General features: G+C 40.1%; 1 protein-coding gene across 1 annotated transcript in view; it reads left to right on the top strand.

The window, feature by feature from the left end:
• Positions 1-21,869, top strand: part of Gpr158 (G protein-coupled receptor 158) — a 356,067-nt gene that overhangs the window by 289,459 nt on the left and 44,739 nt on the right. The window contains exon 6 of the mRNA XM_036187671.1: positions 10,058-10,167. Within this exon, the coding sequence (XP_036043564.1) occupies positions 10,058-10,167 (110 nt within the window). The remainder of the gene's footprint in view (positions 1-10,057; positions 10,168-21,869) is intronic.

Below are 21,869 nucleotides of genomic sequence, written 5' to 3' on the forward strand. Positions count from 1 at the left end.
TCTTTGCCAGGGATAACCCTTTCCTTCCAAACTTTCTTCAGTTGCCTATGGTTCTTTGTGTAGGTCTAAGGCCTCACAGACTTGTCCTCATATACTTTAATATGTCCATTTGTGTCTTCCGTGTTCAGCTCTTATTTGGGAGGTCATGCTGATGAGACTTGGGTATAGCTTATGGCATTACTAGGAGACACAATGTCACAGCAAACTTCCTGGTCCTCTGGCTCTTACAGTCTTGCTGCTCTCTCTTCCACAGTATTCCCTGAGCCTTCAGTGTTGGAGTGTTTTGAGATGTATCCACTGGGACTGAGTTCCACAGCTCTGCATTTTGATTTGTTGTGGTTTTCTGTAGGGGTCTCTTCTTCCTAAAAAGTTTCTCAATGAAGGGTGAAGACTACACCTAAACCTACCTACCTACCTACCTACCTACCTCTCTCTCTCTCTCTCTCTCAATGTATTTTAGTAAGAAAAGAAAATACTACTTACTTTATAACATCCAGAGGGAACCTAGGAAGCAGAGACAAAGGCACAGGTTTTTATGAACTTTTTCTTGGTAACTAAGAAATGCATAATCTTAGGGTGAAATTCTTAAGAAGAATAAATAATAAAATATATTCTCTATGTTCCATTTATGCTTGTTCCCCTTTTGCTTTGTTTTCTGGAATAAAATAAGGGTGCTATGTTTAGGATAATAGTCAAATATGCTTTCATTTCTGTATACAGATACAGATCTGTAGACACGCACATGCACATATATTCTAAGCATGTCTAGTAACACATCAGGTAGTTCATGCATGTTGTTACTGGATATTTTTTTTTCCACTAAATGCATCTCCAGAAAACTTTTCTGTACTCATCCATTTTGTGAGAATGTGATCAGGAAGGATGAGGTAACCATCCTTCATAAACTGTGCACCAGAATTTACTTTTGATCAAAACATTTCTTTTGAACTTGGAATCTGAGTCTCTGAATTCTCAAGACAGTCACTCTTAGTGATGTGTTTGTGTGTTTGTTCTGTTTGTTAGGTTGGGCTGTTCCCATGAAGAACCTCTCCCTGTAGGGAAACTGAGTCCAGAAAGAGGCCTGTCTTTCCCACTATGCACCCCAGCACATGGCTCCCCTCACTTTGCCATGCTCTTTCCAAGCTGAGGGTCCACATCTGTCTCTGGGCACCCTGGTCCTTGAATAGCCTGGGAGAGGAGAAGCTGATGAGGTTGAAAAGTCCTGGACAGAAGGTTCCCATGCTGACTGGGGTAAAAACTGTGACCAAGTTAGAAGATATTTATCTTGTGAAAACTTTTGGGTTCCAAGGTTAGACCCCACTGAAGGTTAGGCCCCATTTAGATGGTACTTCTTAATTAGACACACACTTCCAAGCAGCAAGTATAGTCACTACTAAGGCTTTGCGAGCCTGTCATCTTTTATCTTTAGTTTTTAATTTCTTTTCGTATTTTCAGGGATATTGGAGATTTTTAAAGGACTTACCAGGTGCATTGTATATACTGACCCAGTGACCTCCAAGTATTTTATAATTTTAAAGTTATCTGTACATTTTATATTTTAGATGATTCATTCCTTTTTGTAATTTTGTAGTAATAGGAGCCAAGTACAAAATAATAAGCTGTAGCCCATGGCTGTGTGGGCATATAATCATAATAATGATTCCTGTCACATGTATGGTCTTTGTGCAAATGTACAGTTGCATCAAGTAACTTATACTTTTATTTTTTGGAGTTTGAATGAAACTTTAAACAATTAATTTAAGGTTTATTACCATTATTATATCTCCTATTAACAAGTAATATTATTCTAAACCAAACTGTCCTCACAACCCCTGCTAACAGGAACCCCAAAGCATGTAATACTTCATTCACCCACAAAAATTGTTTAATTCACCTGATCTCTGAATTGAAGCAACTGACCCTCGTGTTAATTAGGAAAGTGGCACTGCTGTTTACCACTAGTGCTCAGGTCCCCAAAGTACCGGGCTAGACATGAGCATCACACCATGAGCATCACACCATGAGCATTACACCGTCACCTCCCTGAGCTCCAGGAGGGCTGTCTGACCATGCTGGCTTTTAACCAATGTACTTCTAAACATCTCTTTTGAAATGCACTAGGTGTTTTGTCTGCTGAGCCAACATGGATCTTGTTTCCACTTCTAAAGTTGTGACTATCCTTTGAAAATACATATTCAGTTCAAAAGCATTCTTCTATTTTGTGACTGTTTGAGAGGCCTAATGAATATTCTTTTTCTTTCTAGTTCTCTTTTTCATACTATTAGCTGTTTTCAGTATGTAAGGAAGATTGTAACCCAACAGACTTCAAGCCGTATACTTTAAAGTCATAACTTATTACATGCTGCCATCTCATCATGTAGGAGGTAGGAGGCAGGAGAAGGTCAAGTTCAGGCCATCCTCGGCTATGAAACAAGTTCAAGGCTGCACAGGAAGACCCTGTCTCAGATAACCAAGGGCTGAAGATACCTCAGTGGTAGAAGCCTTGTATGCTCAAGGTCCTGGGTTCAATCTCTAGCACTACACATACAAAATGTCTTAACTGAAGAAACAAGTAGATTTACTGGAACAGGAGGGCAAGACATAGAAGGTTTTTGCCACTATGTAGTGATTTGTAGAATAATGAAAATTTAAAAATTAGTGCCCAAAGTGTCCAGTCCCATCAGTAAGATTGGCTGATACGTTTTCTAAGTATCTAGATAAACGAGCCCATGGTTAGAAACCAACCTCTTCACAGAGGAGGGTCATCCTTTCACACTTAAGTCACTGTTTACAAGGATGGTAGAGGAAGCGAACCTCTCAACAGTGTGAGCTTCCCAGAGACTATGTGGAGGAAATCAGTAGGTTTGTGTGGCAACTTCTTCTGCTGTCCCTGAGTCTATCTCTTCTTTTCTCGTGCAAGCCCCTCAGCCTGGGATGTTTACTTTACGTCGTCCCTGATTCCTAGACTGTGTCCATTCATACAGAAATTAGGAGTATTCTTCAGTACTTGGATTATTCGATAGATGGAGTGGAACATTCCCATTATGTTCCCCACATAGTTGATGTATCTTTACAGCTCTCATTAGCCTCTGGTGTTAGGGAAAGAGTGGAGACAGTTTTCCTGTAGAGTAGTATTTTGGAATTCTGCCTTCAGCATGTATTCCAATAAAGGAAGTTTCTATGGATTCAGATTCTAAAAGTGATGATTTTGATAACATGGAGCAAATTAGTTATTGTGATCACTGACATGTAGTCTCTTTTCCCTTAAAATAAAGATGGTGACATGTACTTGGACCCAAAACATGGGTGATGAAGATCAATATTAGCATAGCACAGAGATCAATATGTGGCGTGTCTGAAGCATGATCCTAATTATTCTTATTAAATAAAAACCCAGAGTCAGATACTAGGGTGAAATCTGAAAGATCAGAGAGGCAGAGCAGTCAACTACAAGAGATTTCTTACCTCCATGAATCCTCAGACTACATGGGTCCAGGATCCAATCTCTACCCACCTTATATTCCTGTCTCCACCTCCCTAGTGCTGTGATTAAAGGCATGATGCCAAGTTCTGGGATCAAAACCCACCACTGCCAGGCTCTGTTTCTCTTTTAGACTGGATCAACCTCTCATAGTCCAGGGTGGCCTTGAACTCCTGATCCTCCTGCTTCCTCCTCCCAAGTGCTGGAATTAAAGGTGTGTGTCACCACTGCCTGGCCTTTATGGTTAGCTAGTGGCTAGCTCTGCCCTCTGATCTCCAGAAAAGCTTTATTTGTCCGGACACAAATAAAATATCACAGAACACATGTCTCAGTCCATTTTCTGCACTTGTAATAGAACATCATAGGGTGGCCAATTGTTAACAAAAGAGGCTTATTCTGCTCACAGATTTGCATGCTGGGAAGCACAAGCACCCATTGAGTGTAGGACCAGCATCCAGTGAGAGCAAATGGTAGGAGAACAACACAAAGCTCAGCTTAGTTTGGTGGGTGGTGGGAAGAACCATGTAACCAAACCAGAGAAAGGTGCTAAGCAAGGACGAGGAGAGCAGAGCAAGCACCAGCAAGACACAGAAAAAAACAGCTGAACTCACCCTTACCAAGAGCCCATTGCAGAAACATCCCCACTGTCGCCTTATGACCCTAACCCTTTCATGAGGGCAAGATTCTCGTAGCCTAGCAATTTCTTGAAGGCCCTACCTCTTAGTACTTTTACAGTGACAAGAACTTCAAAATGAATTTTGGAGGGGACATTGAAGCCACAGCAGTTCCATTACTATCATTATTTTTACCCCATGAACATGGCAGCTGTCAGTTTTTTGTTGTTATTGCTTGTTTTGTTTTTTGTTGGTGGTGGTGGTGGTGGTTTTTCGAGACAGGGTTTCTCTGTGTAGCTTTACGTCTTTCCTGAAACTCACTCTGTAGACCAGGCTGTCCTCGAATTCACAAAGATCCGCCTGCCTCTGCCTCTGCCTCCTGAGTGCTGGGATTAAAGGCATGTGCATCACCACCGCCCGGCAGAGCTGTCAGTTTTAAGTCACAGATTCATCATTCATTAGTCCTTCAGTTTAACAGGTTAATTTTCCTTTATTTTTTTTCCTACAAGGGTTTGTTATAGAATGCTATTAACTTATGGTTGGGCAAGGGCAATGTGTTTCATAGCCATTTTGTTAAATTATATGTTAGTATGTAAATTTTAACATGTCATAAGACAACAAAATTTTAGAGACCCATCTTGGGTGTGTTTTTCTTGTTATGTACCATACCAGTAAGCAAGACCTAAATCTGAGTGATCCTATAGGCAATTTATTCCCAACTTATCAAAGAACAAGCTTGTACTTCATCCCCATCACTTCTTCTTTTTCTCAGTTCCATTTGTGTGTATCTAAAAGTCCTATATCATGCGTAACACATATCATGTATAACAGATTGATCTGTTACCAATTATAGCCAAGCACTGTGCCAGGGAATTGCTTGCAATTGTTTTCATAATATTTTTATTGATTATTTGGGAATTTCACATCGTGAACCCTGAGCACATTCACTTCCCTGTACTCCCAGGTTAGTGCCCTCTGGTTGTAACACACACACACACACACACACACACACACACACACACACACACACACAGAAGAATAAGAAAAGAGAGAAAAAAAGCCCAATTTGTGTTGCCCATAGACTCACTGGAGCATGCTCAAAGCCTCGGTGGCCAGCCCCTTAAAGAAGATTGAGTCCTCCCCACACCCACCCCTGCCTGAAGCCCTCAGTTGTGGAGAACTATACTTCAGCACCCTTATCACAGTTCTTAAGAGTTCTCCTTGATGGTTTTCTGTCTAGGCTGTTACTTTGGGGCAGGGGTGGGGTAGAAGTTGTCACAGAGGCCTTCTATGCCCCTCTTTCTCAACTGGGAGTCTGAAATCATCAATAACACTGCAAAAGTAGCTTCCTTGCCCTTTACAGTCAGCAGGAGAACAGATCATGGACTTCGTCGCTAAATGCTCTTGTATATATTATGTCCCAGCAAGGAAGATATGTTACACAACTGAGTTACAGAAATAATTACTTCAAAATAGAGCTGTCGAGAGAATGAAGGAAGCTTAGCATTCAACAAGAGTAAATAATGTACAAATAAGACGGAACTCTGAAGATGTGTGGGAGGAGTGGGAAGTGTCAGGGATGCCAGCCTGAGCTTGTGACAGGGAAGTACCTAGGTTGAAGTCTCATAATTTACTCTGTTCTTATACATCATTTCCTTTAATTGGCTTCATTTCAAACACAACCATCCTTCTCTCAGGCACCCAGGCTTACACTCTTCATATGTCTTTAATATTTATTTTCCTTTGCCTCAAGGAATAATCAGATGTTTTCTTGAGACCGTTATTCTTTCCTTTGTTCTAACAAATGACTGAATTCTTGGTCTCTCTACACTGATTACATTAAGTGGTACCTTTTCCCCTTATAGCTTTGTTGGCTTTATTTCATTTGACACACTCCAATGGAGGCCTTTCTTGCATGCCAGGATTCAGTCTTGGTGTCACAGAAACAGACAAGATGAACATGGCTGCCACAGCGCCTGCCCCTGCTAGAGGAGAGATGTGATGAACAAGTAGACACCTTGAGGCATCACACAGGAAGTCCTCTTCCTCACAGAGGAAGGACTCTTCTGGCCAAAGCCAAACGGATAGACAGAAATAATCCTGGTACAGGTGAAGCATGAGACTGTGCAAGGAACATCCATTGAAAGAGGCCACATGTGCAAGGGTCTGCAGGCTTTGGTGGGAACAAGATAATGGCACAGCAGAGATGAATGGGATTCTGAGGGGCTGAGCCTTGCCAACCATTTGAAAGAATTTTCATTTTCTCCTAAGAGTCTGAGAGCCATTGAAGTCCTAAGCAGGATGGCGATGTGAGCAGAAACATTCCTACAGTTGTTTGGGACCTGCACTGAAAGCCATGGAATTAAACAAGGAAAAAGAGGCAATCTGTCTGCAGGATGAAGCACTCCAGCTTGTTTCCCCCTTCCAATCAATCTTCCTGCCTTCGGTTCTTCCTGTTCTGTCGTCCAACCAATCCCATGACAGCCTGTTGCTAGATGAGTTCCTTAACAAATATTCAGATCTCTGCAGGAAGAATCTTGACGGAGTACTCATGGAATAATTACAGATTCCTCCCCCTGTTATTCAAACCATCCAGTGTTCTGGGCACACCCTACTCCTGTCTCAGAGCTGGGTCATGTGTGCTTCTCTTTATTTATCCTTCCTCACTGTAGCCAGACACACTAGACATTTCCACACCACCTTCCATCTTGCGTCCCTCCAGCTGTGACTTCAACTGCACATTTACAGCTACTCCTCCTGAGGTCCTTGCTCTGATGCTCACACTCCCAGTTGAAATAAATTCAATTTTGCTGAAATTATTTGCCTTTCTTCCAAATCCTCCTTATGCTTTAGGTCATAGGTTAACGACATCAGTCCCTTCCTGCTAGGAGAGTAGAGAGGCTAGTGGGCATAGCTCTCATAAGCTTGAGCTCTGAACAGAATACCTGTGTTCAGACCCTGTCACCAACATCTCCAACTACCAGACCCTGGGCACGTTACTTCGGTTCTCAGTGCCTCTCTTCTCTTCTATAAAGGTCCGTAGGTAAAAAGTGTTGTGGGGACTAAATGAACCTAAGTACATAAAACACGCTCAATTAGGTGTCTAGAATATAATAACTCCTGTATAATATTTCATATGAACATGTCATTACTTTTATAATATTTTTAACATCTGTTCTGTGCATTTGTAACTTCTTTGAAGATCAAATACACAGCTAATTTGTGTTTAGGGCTTCTAAATTCCATTCTGAATAAATAAATATTGAATATGTCAATTAAAATAGCAATGATCAGCGAGTCCTAGGGGTTTTCAAATAGTTTATTTTCAAAATAACATTTAAAAAAATCTAAATGATTGTTAAGAAAATAATGTGATTTTTTTTCTACTTATAAAGTAAATGAACATATAGAGACCCGTGCCCTTCTATAATTCTACTTTTGGTTTAGAGATTAAAATATAAGATATGAAAAAGCTATATAGCCAAAAGAAAAGATAGAAACTCAAAAGAAAGAATGACTGGAAGGGTAGAAAATCATCCATGAAAACAGTGGGGTGTAATTATAATGCAATGAAAACTGTAACTTTCACAACAAAGAATAAAATAACTTTCCTACAAAAAATTAGCCAATATTTACCAGGTATTCTTTGCACTTGGCGCTATTTAACTACTTATCCTTCTGCCTATTCCTTGCAGAACTTACTGTACAATGGGAAGCTATCTGCAACTCAGAACTGAGTGCCCCCAGCATTCCACACTGACAGAATAATATAATCTCAAAATCCATTTCTAATAGTTGAGATCCATGTGCTGTCATTTTTCTACTCTGGTGTCTCTAGTGTCTAACTTGCATTTCATTTTGCCGTGAGAAGAAGCAAGGTGCTCCCCAAATCCCTTAGTCATGTATCAAGATGGGCGCCCTAAGTTCTCTCTTCCTCATTTAGCATCAAATCCTTCCTGAACAATGACACTGGCTTTATAGAACTGTTAATTACCACTGCTTTCCTATGCAAAGAAAATATTTCTACAATTAATGAGATAGAATTTATTGCACAAATTTACAAAATTTTAAGTGGTTTTGTGTTTATATACTTTTTCTGAGCTCAAATTTTGTTCTTATAAATCTTAAAGGTAGGGCTTTATGTGTATATTCACTTTCTCACACACACACACACACACACACACACACACACACACACATACACACACACAGTGAGTTAGAAAATTAATAATACATGTTTTGTAAGTGAAAAAAATTAAGTCGAAAGTTATTACTTGACTTCCAGAAGACACAACGTGGTGATGTCTTGAGCCTACTTTTATCTTGAAAAATGTCTCCTGGAGACTTTTGTCTTATTATTTTCCAATTTCCTAAAATATTCATTCTGTTTCTCAAATAGTTGAGAAATGGGAAAGAGTTATATAATTAACGTCATTTTAGAGAACAGAGGAGAGGGACTGTGTTTGTACAGTGGTTGAGAGCAATGTTAGCTGCCCACATTATACACACATCTAGTTTTAAAAGCCAAAGGTGACACTCAGGCTTTTGGCCACCTGTGGTGGTATTGTGTTCCCCAAAATATTGTGTACCCTAATAAATTTATCTGGGGTCAGAGAACAGACAATCACTAGATACAGAGCCAAAAATGTTGGCTAGAAAATAGGTTAGAGCAAGCCATAGCAGAAGCTGGGTGGTGGTGGTGCACGCCTTTAATCCCAGCACTTGGGAGGCAGACCTAGGCAGATCTCTTGTGTGTTCAAGGATACAGCCAGCATGGAGACACGTGCCTTTAATCCCAGAAAGTGAGCCTTTAATCCCAGGGAGTGAAGGCAGAAAGAGAAAGATATATAAGGTGTGAAGGCCAGAAACTAGAAGCATTTGGCTGGTTAAGCTTTTAGGCTTTGGAGCAGCACAGTTCAGCTGAGATTCATTCAGATGAGGACTCAGAAGCTTCCACTCTGAGGAAACAAGACCAGCTGAGGAACTGGTGAAGTGAGGAAGCTGTGGCTTGTTCCATCTCTCTGATCTTCCAGCATTCACCCCAATACCTGGCCTCAGGTTTGATTTTATTAATAAGAACTTTTAAGATTCCTGCCACAGCCACCACCAGAGTTTGTTATGACGGCCTTTACTTCAGCAAAATAAGCTCATACCTGTTGATCTAACAGGTAATTGTGAGCCTCCCCTTGCAACATTGTTCATCCGTTAGCACTATCCAAGGCTCCCTGGCAGAGTCAGACCAATTTTTCTATGAGTACTTGCTGAAATTTGCTCAGCAGTGTATGAAAGGCAGTGGAGTGTCTTGTACATGTGTTTGTCCGTCCCATAGAACTGGTCACTTTTCTGTGGCCCCACTGAAGCTGCTCACATGCATAATGTAGCTCCTGTATTTCATTAGTACAATCTTTGGCATGCATGTCTCTCTCCTGCTTCTTTTTTGGCCTCAACAGCCTGTAGGAGAACATCTGGAATATTTCATTTCTGTTTATTGAAACTCTGAAGTGAGATGCAAGGACTCAGTGAAGTCATTGACTCACATGAAGTAGGAAAACCAGAGTGGTGGGTGGATTGTTAAGAGGTACGGTGTGGAAAACCTTGTCAGGGCTGCCTTACACGGGGGAAGGGCCTTACTAGAAGCATAGGAGAGTGAGAAAGGCAGAGGAAAGCAATCTGCAAGGTTATGTTAAAAGGAAAGAGATATATATATGTTTGCATACTACAGCCTTGGATGCAGGTGATCAGAACTCCTTGAAATTGGTTTTCAAGAATTTAGGTTTCATTGAAACAACAGAGAAATGCCATAGTTCTTCATTCTCAGCAATGAATTAAAAGAGCATTTAAAAGAACTATTTCAGTGAATGTATGCTTATGTCAAAATTAATACCTATTAAGCACCCAGTTGAAAGAAATTGCTGTGGGGCAGCAATTGATGCTGACGGTTCCTCTCTGTCTCATCCCACAGGTTGTAATTCTGTACTTTGAGCCAAGTACATTCCGTTGTATTCTCCTAAGATGGGTCCGTCTTCTCGGGTTTGCTACTGTCTATGGTACTGTGACTCTCAAGCTTCACAGGTATGTTATGCTCCATCAGTCTTTATTCCCACAGAGGGACCAACTTGTTCAGTTTAGCAACTAATTATAAACTGAGCTGGCCATTATTCATGAATGTAAATAGCAAGATGATTTACACACACGTGTTTCCCACATCCTGGTTAGTTCTTTTCTCCACTTGACAACAGCTAGTGTGATCTGGGAAGGGAAACCTCCACTGAAGAATTGCCTCCATTAGACTAGCCCATAAGCAAGTCTGTGGGGGCACTGATTAATGATCATGTGGGAGGGCCAGGACCATTGTGGGTGGCGGGTGCCACTCCTGAGCAGGTGGTGCTGAGTTCTAGAAGAAAGAAGACTGAGCAAGCCAATAAGCAGCATTCCTCCACAGCCTCTGCATCAGTTCCTTTCTCCAGGTTCTTGACCTGTTTGAGTCCCTGCCCTGCCTTCCCTCTGTGATGAACTGTTTGCTGGAAGTGTCAGATGAGATAAACTCTTTCCCTCACAAGATGTTTTTGGGTTTGTCATGGGTTTATCACAGCAATGGGAACCCAACTTTGACACCCTCTAGAGGTGTTTGTTACATTCTTTGGTTCAAACAAGGTGCTTTGAGAAATTGTGTTTCTATTATAGGATGGAGTTACTCTGAACAAAATAAAAACCATGACATTGTTCGATGTTAACAGTGTTTAATATCTAAAACAGGGTAGAGAGACAATCCAGCTGAAGTAATGCTTAGCGTCATTCTGTATGAAGTCAGCAATTCACTCATTGTCCAAAACTGCTGTCTTCCCCTACACTTTCCATGCCCCAGGATAACCCAGTTGACATTCCAAGATAAAGTTATTTTTTTAATGGTTTTGCATAACAAATTTGGAGACTCTTCCCTGGAAAAGACTAATTCTCCAGATCTAATAATTTCTTAGTTACCTGTAGTTATTTGTCTAGGGTTGGGATTTTTTTCCTTCCATGTTAGTATGTCTATTGATGTCATCCTTGTTCAAGTCAAAATTACACACATATAAGTAACATTATACAGACTAAATGGGTTGTATTTATCTATTTGGGAGTATATTATATGTATATATGTAATATATAGCAACAATTAAAGAAAAAGAGGCCATGGTTTGAGAGAGAGCAAGGGGGTTTAAGAGGGGTTTGAGGGAGGAAAATGATATATTTTTATTATTTAGAAGAATAAAAAAAGTATTTAAAAGTTATTTACCCATTTCTTCAGGCTTTATCAACCTTGAAAAATGGAGGATACTGTAAGTTCCCTTACATTTAGTTCAAGGTCACCTAAATATGAAAATAAGACAATTAAATAAACTTCCTGCCCATGGTGCTAGGGGTGGCTGGAAATCCTAGGCTGTCCCTTCCCTCTTATCTGCAAGTTTAAAAGAAGCCTTGGTGAAGTTGGGCCAATGAGAAAAGGAGGGGAAATGTCTGCAGGAAGATGCTGAAGCCCCTGGTACTGATGAGTGTGAGGCAGTTCTGATGACGGCAGAACATCCTGCTCTGTACCCATCTGGCTAGAAGTATTTCTTAGTCAAGGTGTTCCGCCATGGCTCATGCAAGGCTTACTTTCAATGCAATGATATGTGTTATGTTTCTTTAACTTCTTTCATTACAATCTTTTTTAAAATATGATAATGACTTTATCTCCCACACAAGACCATCCCTCCCTCCTACCTTCCTCTCTTCCTCTTTCCCTCCATCTTTCTCTTCCTTCCTTCCTTTCTGAGACTTAATTGCTGAGAGTGATCCAGATAATCCATGACTCTCAGGATTCCTTTTGTATATATTCAGTGAAGTTAGCAACATTATGGTACTGGGTTTTAGGAAAGCAAATAGAAATGTGAATTTAGCTTCAAATGCTAAGAAACCACAGGCCTTTTTGTCTTACAAAAGAAAAGAAGAAGACAGTCTGCATGGCATTCCTGGCTCTCCCTTTACCTTGTCTACACACTGTGTCCTACTGTAGTGCCATCTGGGTTTCCATTCCATATAGAATTTCTATTTGTCAACTGGTGCTCACCCAAAGGACGCAAGACATTGGTGGCAATCTACAATAGGTGGTAAGCATTCTAGATTCCTGAAAGAATTGCCTACCTGTGACTTGATCAAGACCTCACTTGCTTCTAGACTACTGCTGTTATATATGTTATAATCTTATCACTGCTTTATCATTTTTTTAATTTAGTGGTAGTCTTCATTGTAATTTATCTTCTTCTTGAAGTGAGTGAAAGTCTAGCCATTGAATCCCAGGCAGTCCTGTGACCTACATGTTAGAAGTGCTTAGTACATTAGTAGATGAAAGAAAAAATGAATGGATGAATGAATGAATGCAAAAAAAATCAGTTACAGATCTCTAAACTGTATAGTTCCATTCATATTCCCTGCTCACCATACAATACCTCAGGGTGACCCAAGTACTTGGAACACATAGCATTGTGGCCTGCAGAAAGATATTTAAAGCAGTTTGAGGACATTGTTCAATAGCACCAAATAATAAAATGAGAAGATTATTCCCATTCAGGTTCCCTTTCAATCCTCCAGATTATTTCTAGGAGAAGGATTAGTTTGGAGTATCTCAGTTTTTCTTAGCACCCATCACACTGACACTCGTATTTGTCTGGAAGAGCACAGACCAACCTTCTGGCTTGGAGCTGTTCACTCAAGTGCCATGTCCTTAAGAGTCATCATTCTGTTCTGCTGTATTTACTTCTGTAGCCTCTGATAATTTATGGAAACTATTATCTAGGTTTTTCCTTTATAGTAACACTATGAAGTTCCCTTTAAAATACTTTAAAAGCAACACATGGGAACTGATTTAAAGAGGATTTTAACTGATTCTGATACAGCAGCAACCTTGAGGGCATATGAAATAATTGGAATTTTGGAAACTGGTTTCTTTAATCATCTTTTGCTTATTTTAAAGACTGGGATGGAAGCTGTTTCCTCCATAAGTCTCTAGAAATCACTGCAATAAAGGAGAATTACTTTGCTGAAGGCTTAAAACTGGTAGACACTTTTTCTAAGTTAATGAGTAAAATTACTCTAATCCTGTATGAATTTCATAGCCTTACTCTTGTATTCGTTTTTTTTTCCTTTATTGCCTTAATGTAACCAACTATAGTATTGTTCATCCATAAACTGAGCTATTAGCATTCCTAGAAAAATGTGAGCACTCTAAGAGTATGACTGATTGTTCCAGGTCTGTGCTCCTGCTCGACAAAACACCATGACCTGGGGCTAGAGAGATGGCTCAATGGTTAAGAGCACCAACTGCTCTTCCAGAGGATCTGGGTTCAATTCCCAGCACCCACATGACAGCTCACAACTGTCTGTAACTATATTTCCTGGAGATCTGACACTGTTAAACCAATGCACATAAAATAAAGTTAAATACATTATTTTAAATAAGCCACCATGACCCAAAACAACTTGGTGGAGATGGGGGTCATTTTCTTACCCTTCTTCCTCATCACTGTTTATCCATAAAGAAGATGAGGCAAGGCAAGAATTCAAGCAAGAGCAGAGGCAGAAACCACAGAGGAATGTTGCTAACTGGCTTGCTTCTCCAGACCACACCCAGCTATTTATTTTATGCAATCTAGGCCCACCTGTCCATGCTTGGTGCTGTCCACAGTGGGCTGGGTTCTCTCACATCAATCATGAATCAAAACAATTTCCCTATAGACATACCCATAGGGCAATCTGATGGATTCGATTCCTCAACTGAGGTTCCTTCTTCTCCAATATCTCTAGTTTGTGTCAACAGGACAAAACTTAACAAGCACAGCTCCCATCTTCAGTGATGTACAATATCTGTTGGGTGGTGGGTGCATTGAATTTGATGCACTGTATTTGCTGGTGGTAGACTCACTGTATTTGACATACTGTTATTTGTTGGATGGTGGTTTTGGTGTAATGTATTTGATGTACTGTATTTGCTGACGAGTGGGTAGTTTTAGTGATTGGAGCCTCAGTAGACACTTTCTGACTGGATTTGAGTCAAGAAAGGACCTCTTTTATAATGATACAATGGCGAAGAGTGACATAAATCTTGATAATTCTGAATTTGAATTTTAGCTTTCCCATTATCTACTTACAAAATCAAAACCTGTAGCTGGAATTTCCTTTGGGCCACCAACTAGCTTCCCAAATAAAGACATGGATACTTACTAATTATGAATGCTCAGCCTTAGCTTAGACTTGTCCCACTAACTCTTAATTTAACCTGTTTCTATTCATGTATGTTTTGCTTCAGGGCTTTTTTACCTTTCTTTCATTCTCTATGTCCTACTTTCCTTCTTCTTCTGTGTCTGTCTGTCTTCCCCTTGTGTCCCCCATCATCTCCTTTTCTTTCTCCCTCCTCAGCCTAAATTCCTCCTTGTACTTACTCTCCCTGCCTGTAAGTCCCACCAGTACCTCCTCCCTTGCTATTGACCATTCATCTTTTTATTAGATCAGTCAGGTGCCTTAGGCAGGCAAGGTAAAACAGCAACACATCTTTACATAATTAAATAAATATTCCACAAAAAAACAAAATAATCTAAAAATTAGTTTTATCATCTACAAATTGTTATCTCACCTGTGAGATTATAAGGATGGTATAGAATTTGAATATTTCAGGTTGGGGTTATTAGTTGTAAGCCACAGAAACTGGGTGTGGGAAAATTAAACTGAAGGGTAGATCATTGGAACAATATGAGAAAGAACATAGAATTAAAGGGAAATGCAGAAAGCCAGGCCCCAGGAGGACCCTGTCCAGTATTTTAAAAGTCAAAATAGTCTGTGCTGGGGCTCAGCATATCCTGAATGTTATAGCCTCATTCTCATGGCAACTTCATTTTCATATCTAAGTTATCTTTTTTTTAATACATGGAAAATAAAATAATGCTTCTGAAAGCAGAACATTCTAGGAAATTGTGAGTATGGTTATATGAAATGACTTTGTAGACGTTGGAACATATGGTAAGCAAGAGAGACCCACAGCTGCTTCTCAGCCTTTTCCCTCAAGAGTTCAGCATTTCCTTCTCCATTGCCTGCTCTCTTGCTGACTGATGTCATGTCTATAGAGTCTCTAGAGCACCAACTATTTGGAAAAAAAAATGATGGGAAAGAAACAAAACCTCACTGGCTCTGCTCTAGAAATACTACCTTTAGTCTGGGTTGGCTCTCAGGATCCTTTTGTGTACATAGGGTAAACTACTACATGGAACTGGATTTTAGGAGGATTCATTTAAATCTGAATTTAGCCTCTAACACTGAAAAAATCATAAGGCCTACTTATTTTATGAAAGAAAATGAGTAGACCAATTGGCATGCTCTTCCTGGTTCTCCCTTTGCCATGTCAGTACACTACGTCCTTGGGATTTGAAAGCTCATGCACATTTATCAGACCTCTCTTTTCTCTAGTGGCCTTTCCCCATGGATAAGCATCACACAGCCAAAGACACCATAACAATCCAGAATAGAATTGTAAGATCCATGATATTCTTAACCCTGTAGCACAGGATTGGGTAGTAGTGGGGTAGAGCTACAGTGGGCTTTTCTGAGAGGAGGGTGGAGCCACATAGATTTGAATTAACCACATCTACAGGAATACAAAGTAGACAGCCATCTATCTACTCACCAGTCATTTTTCCATCTATTTATTTGTGGAGCTGGGAATTGAACACAAGGCCTCACACATCCTCCTCACAGACTCTACCACTTTGGCTATACTCCCAACCCCAGACCAGATTTTTAACTGTCTTTATCATTTGCTTAAGTTCTCTACTAACCATTCTTGGCAGGCCATCCATGCAGAGCAACTTATTTGAACCAGAAGCACTTTATTCTTTAGAAAATCAGGAAGAGAGTACGGGGCAGGGGCAGTTTTAGCCAGCTCAGAAGAACTGAAGTAGCTGAAAAAGTCTTCATTTATTTAAAAAAAAAAAAAAAAAAGGTTCCTTCATCGACCACAGACACACTTGTCTTAGTCCATGAATGATGTGGGCTGGATCAAAAGCGCAGCTAGCAGCTCCATGGACTGTGGTTTTGTTGTTGTTGCTTATGAAATGTGGGTAATCTGGGCACTCAGGAGGCTGAAGCAGGAGGATTATGAGTTTGAGGTCAGCCTGCAGAATAGGATTGAGGCTTTCCTGGATAACAGGATAAGAGTCTTAAGGCAATTAAGCAAACAAACAGAAAATCAGGAAGGCACTATCACTAGGCTTAGAAAGGCCAGGTGTGTCTTCAGGAAGTAAAACAAGAGATGCTCTTACCTCACAAGGATACAGATTTTAAAACAATGCTAAAAGAAATTTTCATTCCCTATAATAAATGTTTCTGAAAATGCATTAGCTTTTTGCTAATAGAAAATACCAAAAGGGCCTTTTTGTGCCGTTTAAAATAAAAATTTGAGCAAGCCGTGGAAAGCCCTCCCCTGAATATGGCCTGGGATTTGTCCCTTCATGCATTATTCAGCACTCAGCTCTCTGTAAAACCCAGAGCAGTTTTCTGCACTGTACTCATTAGCACCAAATATTTACAGTTTGGGGAAGGTTTATTTTTTAGGTTTTAGTTCGTCTCCTAGTGAAATTTAAGAAGTGAGTGGGTGGTATTTATTCCTATTTCTCTATGTATTCTTTGAATAATAAATTACAGTTATGTATCTTAAATTATTAAAGAAATAGAAAAGCAAGCTTGTGGATGTCTACAGGGGCAGCACTTGAATGTGATGAAGGTTGACTTGTAACAATTATTGTTAGCAGAGAGCTTTAAACACATATCTGAAGAACGGTTATGTCACTTTATTGATAAAGGTATACCCATCATCCTTAAAAAGCCATTGAGCAGGGTGCTGTTGTTCAATCCTCATTCATACAAAGAAATACCAACCTTCATTCCTGGGTAGCTGTGCAAGTATCTGAGACTCTCCACAGGTTTCTCTGCAAGTCTTCCTATGTTTGTTCTTTATACTTAAGGTCTGCATAGTTGGTTATTATAACAAAGAATTAAAGTTAGGCTAACTTTATAAAGAAAGAGAGTTTGTCTCACAGTTTTGAAGCCTGAACATCCAAATAGCATAATGGTATCTCTGGCCATTAATAATATCATGTTTCATTTAGAAGCAAAAGACTGGGGGGGGGGGTGCTTCTAGAGGCCAGGCATATCTGTTTTCAAGAAGGAACTTAGGAGATGCCCATAGTGGTCCAGATCATTGACCCCAGCAGGCTTAAGTTGGAAATTGGTGAGTCCAAGCAAGACCTTGTTGAAGAGGAGGAAGAGCAAGAAGAGAAAGAGGAAGCAGCTAACTCAGACATCCCAAGATAATTGAATTAATCTATCAATCCAGAAGCAGTGACCCCAATAAGCTGAAGGCTCACACACTAGCCCCCCAACTTTAAAGTTCTGCCCTTAAGACATGGCCTGTGGCCAATCTTCTAGCACTTGAACCTTTGGGAAATATCCTCTGTCATATCTAAGCCACATCAAGGTGCCAAATTATGACCAAGATGTTTACACATGAGGCATTTCTAAACAGATCTAGCTGAGTGACCACCTCAGCCAAAATTATATACCATTGACAGTATCCTTTGGATACAGAGCTGTGGTTACTGCATCTTGACTAGGGAAAGTGAGAATTTACTTTGTGGATCCTAGGAATGATGTTGTTCCCAACCTGTTTCTGCAGAGCCCCCATGACTTTACATCTTTACTGGTCAGTACTCCTGATACAGAACACCCTCAAGTGGAGTAGTGCTCAGGGTGGTGTTTCTTGAAGGTTACATTGATCATCAGAGAAAAAGATTGGTTCTCTGTTTCTAAGGAAGGTCTCTTCCCTGTCAGTGGTGAATGTGGACAGGAAGTGGAACAACCTCCAAAGCCTAAGAAAATTGTTAGGGGTGAACAGAAAGTTACCCAAGCCTTTCATCACCCTTTGCTTTCCATATACTGGGAGAGTAACTAGATGCCTTCTAGCAAAGTGGCAGTATAGAACTCTAAATATGGCTTCTTAGAAAACTGGAAAAGTAGATTTTAAAGGATGTGAGTCTCTCTTTTCCTGTTTTATATCTCATTCCCTGATAGCCTGGGTTCTCTCTAGACCAGTGGTTCTCTAATGCTGTGACCCTTTAATACAGTTCCTCATGTTGTGGTGAGCCCCAACCATCAAATCGTTTCTGTTGCTGCTTCATAACCATAATTTGTTGCTGTCTTTAATCGTAATGTAAATATCTGTGTTTTCTGATGGTCTTAGGCAATACCCATGAAAGAGTCATTAGACCCCATAAGGGTTGCAACTCACAGGTTGAGAAACACTACTCTAGACCAAGTAGTAAAGGTACTTAATATTTTAAATGGCATTTAATGAATCGGGAAGGCTTCAAAGTCAGTTGGCTCTTAACAAATAGCAATTTGCTTCATAAGTTCACTAGTTGAAAGCATTGGTGTGGAGCACACCAGAGACCCATGCTAGTTTACGGACCACTCAGATTCAGGCCAATCCTCAGAAATTCTGTGTGGCTATACCCCAGAGCTCTGCATACCTTATATTTTGCAACTCCCTGCCCCAAGACTTCAAATCACCTAACAGAAGGGAGGGAGTCCTTTGTGAACCCAAGAGCTGGACAGCACATTCCTTCTCTCTCCTCCAGGCTCTCATTCCCCCCTTTCTTGGCATATTTGCAGTCTATCTGGAACTACCCTAAAACCACATCCCTGTGACCTTGCACACAGTGATCTGTTATGAATGCCACCCCTCAAGGAGCCATGAAAACAATTCTATTGGTGAAATTATTAAGGCCACTCCACGGAGTTAAAAGGGAGGTTTATTTTGTGGGGTAAGTTACAAATGAAGGGATAAGTAACAGGGTCTGGCAAAGGTATGGCGCAGTCCAGCGGTGTTCTCTGGAGAACTCTGCTTGGTCTACCTCCAGCGTCCAGGGTCCCAGAGCCAAGAGAGCCAGCACATCTGGATCTCGGGTCTTCAGGGTCCTCTCTCAGCCCTGCCTTGTAGGTGTGACCATTACCAAAGCCTCAATGGGGGTTGGAATGGCTACCCACTACATCTCCCCCTTTTGTCTAAATAAGAAGATTCTAATCTAATACAAGACTATATACAAAGGAATGGTAATCAAATATTGTCCAGGAGTAATGAGGGATAATGACCTAGATAAGATGGAACTACAATCAATGCTAACAATATCAAGCAAGAAACACATACTAAAATCCAGAGAAGTCTAGAACATGGGTAAATGGCATGTTACAAAGATCATTCCAAAGGTGTCCTAGCCTAAAGAACCTGAATCTAATACTTAATATGTTCTACCTAAGATATTATATATATATGTGTGTGTGTGTGTGTGTGTGTGTGTGTGTGTGTGTGTGTGTATACATATATATACTAAGTTGTAACTATAACTGCTATTCTTCAGTCTCATCAAAGACCAGAGAAGGAATATAATGGTACCTGAGAAATGGAAGATGGATGCAAGCACCTTTCAGGAGTCTTGCAAGAGTAGACAGAGACAGCTGGCAGCCTGGACAGTCACCTAATGTTTCTCAGCATCGTTGGTGTGTTCAAATTGGCTAGAGGCCTAGAGTATCTGACAGACCATTTTCAGAAGCAGGAATTCTGAAAGACCATCTTACCCTGTCTTGGCAGAGTCCAGAAGTCACTTTTCTTTGTGTCCTGCTTGTCCAGAAGGACAGCATTCGTACTGTCAGCAGTTGAGGCAAGGGCAGTTCTTTGCCCAGTAGGCCATTTTGTGCCAAGAAGACAAACTTCCAAATGGAATTGTCTTAGAAGCCCAATGTTCTCTCAGGATCAAATTGGTGCTGCCAGGAGCAATTGTGTCTCACATCAACAGAATTCTAAGTTATTTAAATGCCATATTCTCTAGGTCTATGAAGTTTTTGAAGATTACCTGTCCATCCGACCTATGTATCTGTAAATCTGGATAACCTAACTAACATAACTATAGTGATGACAATCATAGGTGACTATAAATCTATAAGTCTTATCTACCAAAATAACCTAAGGACTAAGGCTTCATGTAAACAAGGTAAACAGTCTATAAGCAAATGTACAGTAAAGGATGACTTCAAAATTGTGACAATACACAAGATATTTATAACAGAGGTAGGAATGTATAGTGCAATGTCACACCTACATTCTCCTAAGCTTCAAAGAGCTACTCCTTAATTGTAAACTGTCTAACAAGCTGGAAGATATTCATCTCTGCTCATTCCTGCCATTCTGCCTCCTCTGGGTACTATTTAGACCCTGGTCTGTCAAACACACTGAAGGTCTCCAGCAGAATGGCCAAGGCTGTTGATTGTGTTGATGTATACAGGTCATTTGCAGAAACTATAAAGGGACTCTATCTTGAAATGCTCTGTTTATAAATTAGTATGTTCAGCTATGTCTTCTCCTATGAAGTACAAGACTTGGGCGATGCATGCATATTGATAAAAAGATGCCTTTTATTAACTAAAGTATATAGTCAGAATCCTGAACATCTATAACTACTTTTGAATAAAAATTGAAATAAAAGTGAAATTTCTCTTCATTATTCCTTCTTTCAGATATACATTAGGTGGGACAGGTATGCAGGTTACCCTGAAAGCCAATGAGGCTTTACAGCCTTGCTTATTTTATCTGGTCCAGTTGTTCCGTTTACTTTTTTTGTGTGACAATCAACTTTAAAATGTACTTTATAAAATTTGCACCCATGGCTTTTCCATTTTGAGTTCAATTTTTAAAATATTTTATATATGCTCTCATTTCTAATGATAGCATCAATATTTTATGTCTGAGTTTCAGCAAAGACCCTTGTTTTCAAATACAGTTTCATGGCTATGTGCCTTGTTTAAAATATGAATTTTCATTGCTTGCTTTTCAACTCTCTGCATGTCTGTATGTATACATGTGTTCCAATCACTTTTAAAACAACAAATAAAACCCATCTGGTAATTCAGAATTAGTATTCTCATACTATAGCTTCCAAATATGATTATTATCATAATATTCTTTATCCACATTCCTCTGTCCACATATTAGATGTCCTTGAGTAGAAATAATCTCTCTTCTGTATGTAAAGTAAATAAGAAAGTGAGTATGAAGCAAGATTAATTTGTTCCATGCAGCAAAAATAGAAGAAGCCGGGCTTCTTCAAAAGCCAAGGTGAGTCACTCTGCTCCTGCAAGCCGTCGTCTGCTTTCACTGATGTTCACGGCTGTCACCTGTGCTGCTGCCTGTGCTCAGGGCCAGAGCCTCAGCATCTTTGTCAAGAGATGCACTTGTGATCATCCTGCTGCAGCAGTGGCTCACCTGACTTCTGGCCACTCTCCTCCCTGTCACTCGCAACTGGCACATGTCAAACCCAAGTAATAGAATTGTACCCCCAGAAACTTAATACTAAAGTACCACTATTCTGGATACTCCTGGAAAGTCAAAAAGTGAGAGTGACTGGAGAGAAACCAGAAAGTCTCAACAAGATCTGTAATCAGGAAAAGCATTTAATTAATGATCAAAAGAGCTTCCTGGGGAAAAGAAATCCAAAGCCTCGATAGCTTTGATGATGAATTACACCACAGATTTCACACCAGTTCTTCACAGACCACTCTAAAAATAGAAGAGCAGCAATATTCCCAACTCATGCTAAGAGACTAGTATTGCTTTAATTACAAAATCATAACTGTATCATGAGAACGGAAGGATACCAACC

The sequence above is a fragment of the Onychomys torridus genome, chromosome 5, assembly GCF_903995425.1.
Source record: "Onychomys torridus chromosome 5, mOncTor1.1, whole genome shotgun sequence".
Classification (NCBI taxonomy): Eukaryota; Metazoa; Chordata; class Mammalia; order Rodentia; family Cricetidae; genus Onychomys; species Onychomys torridus.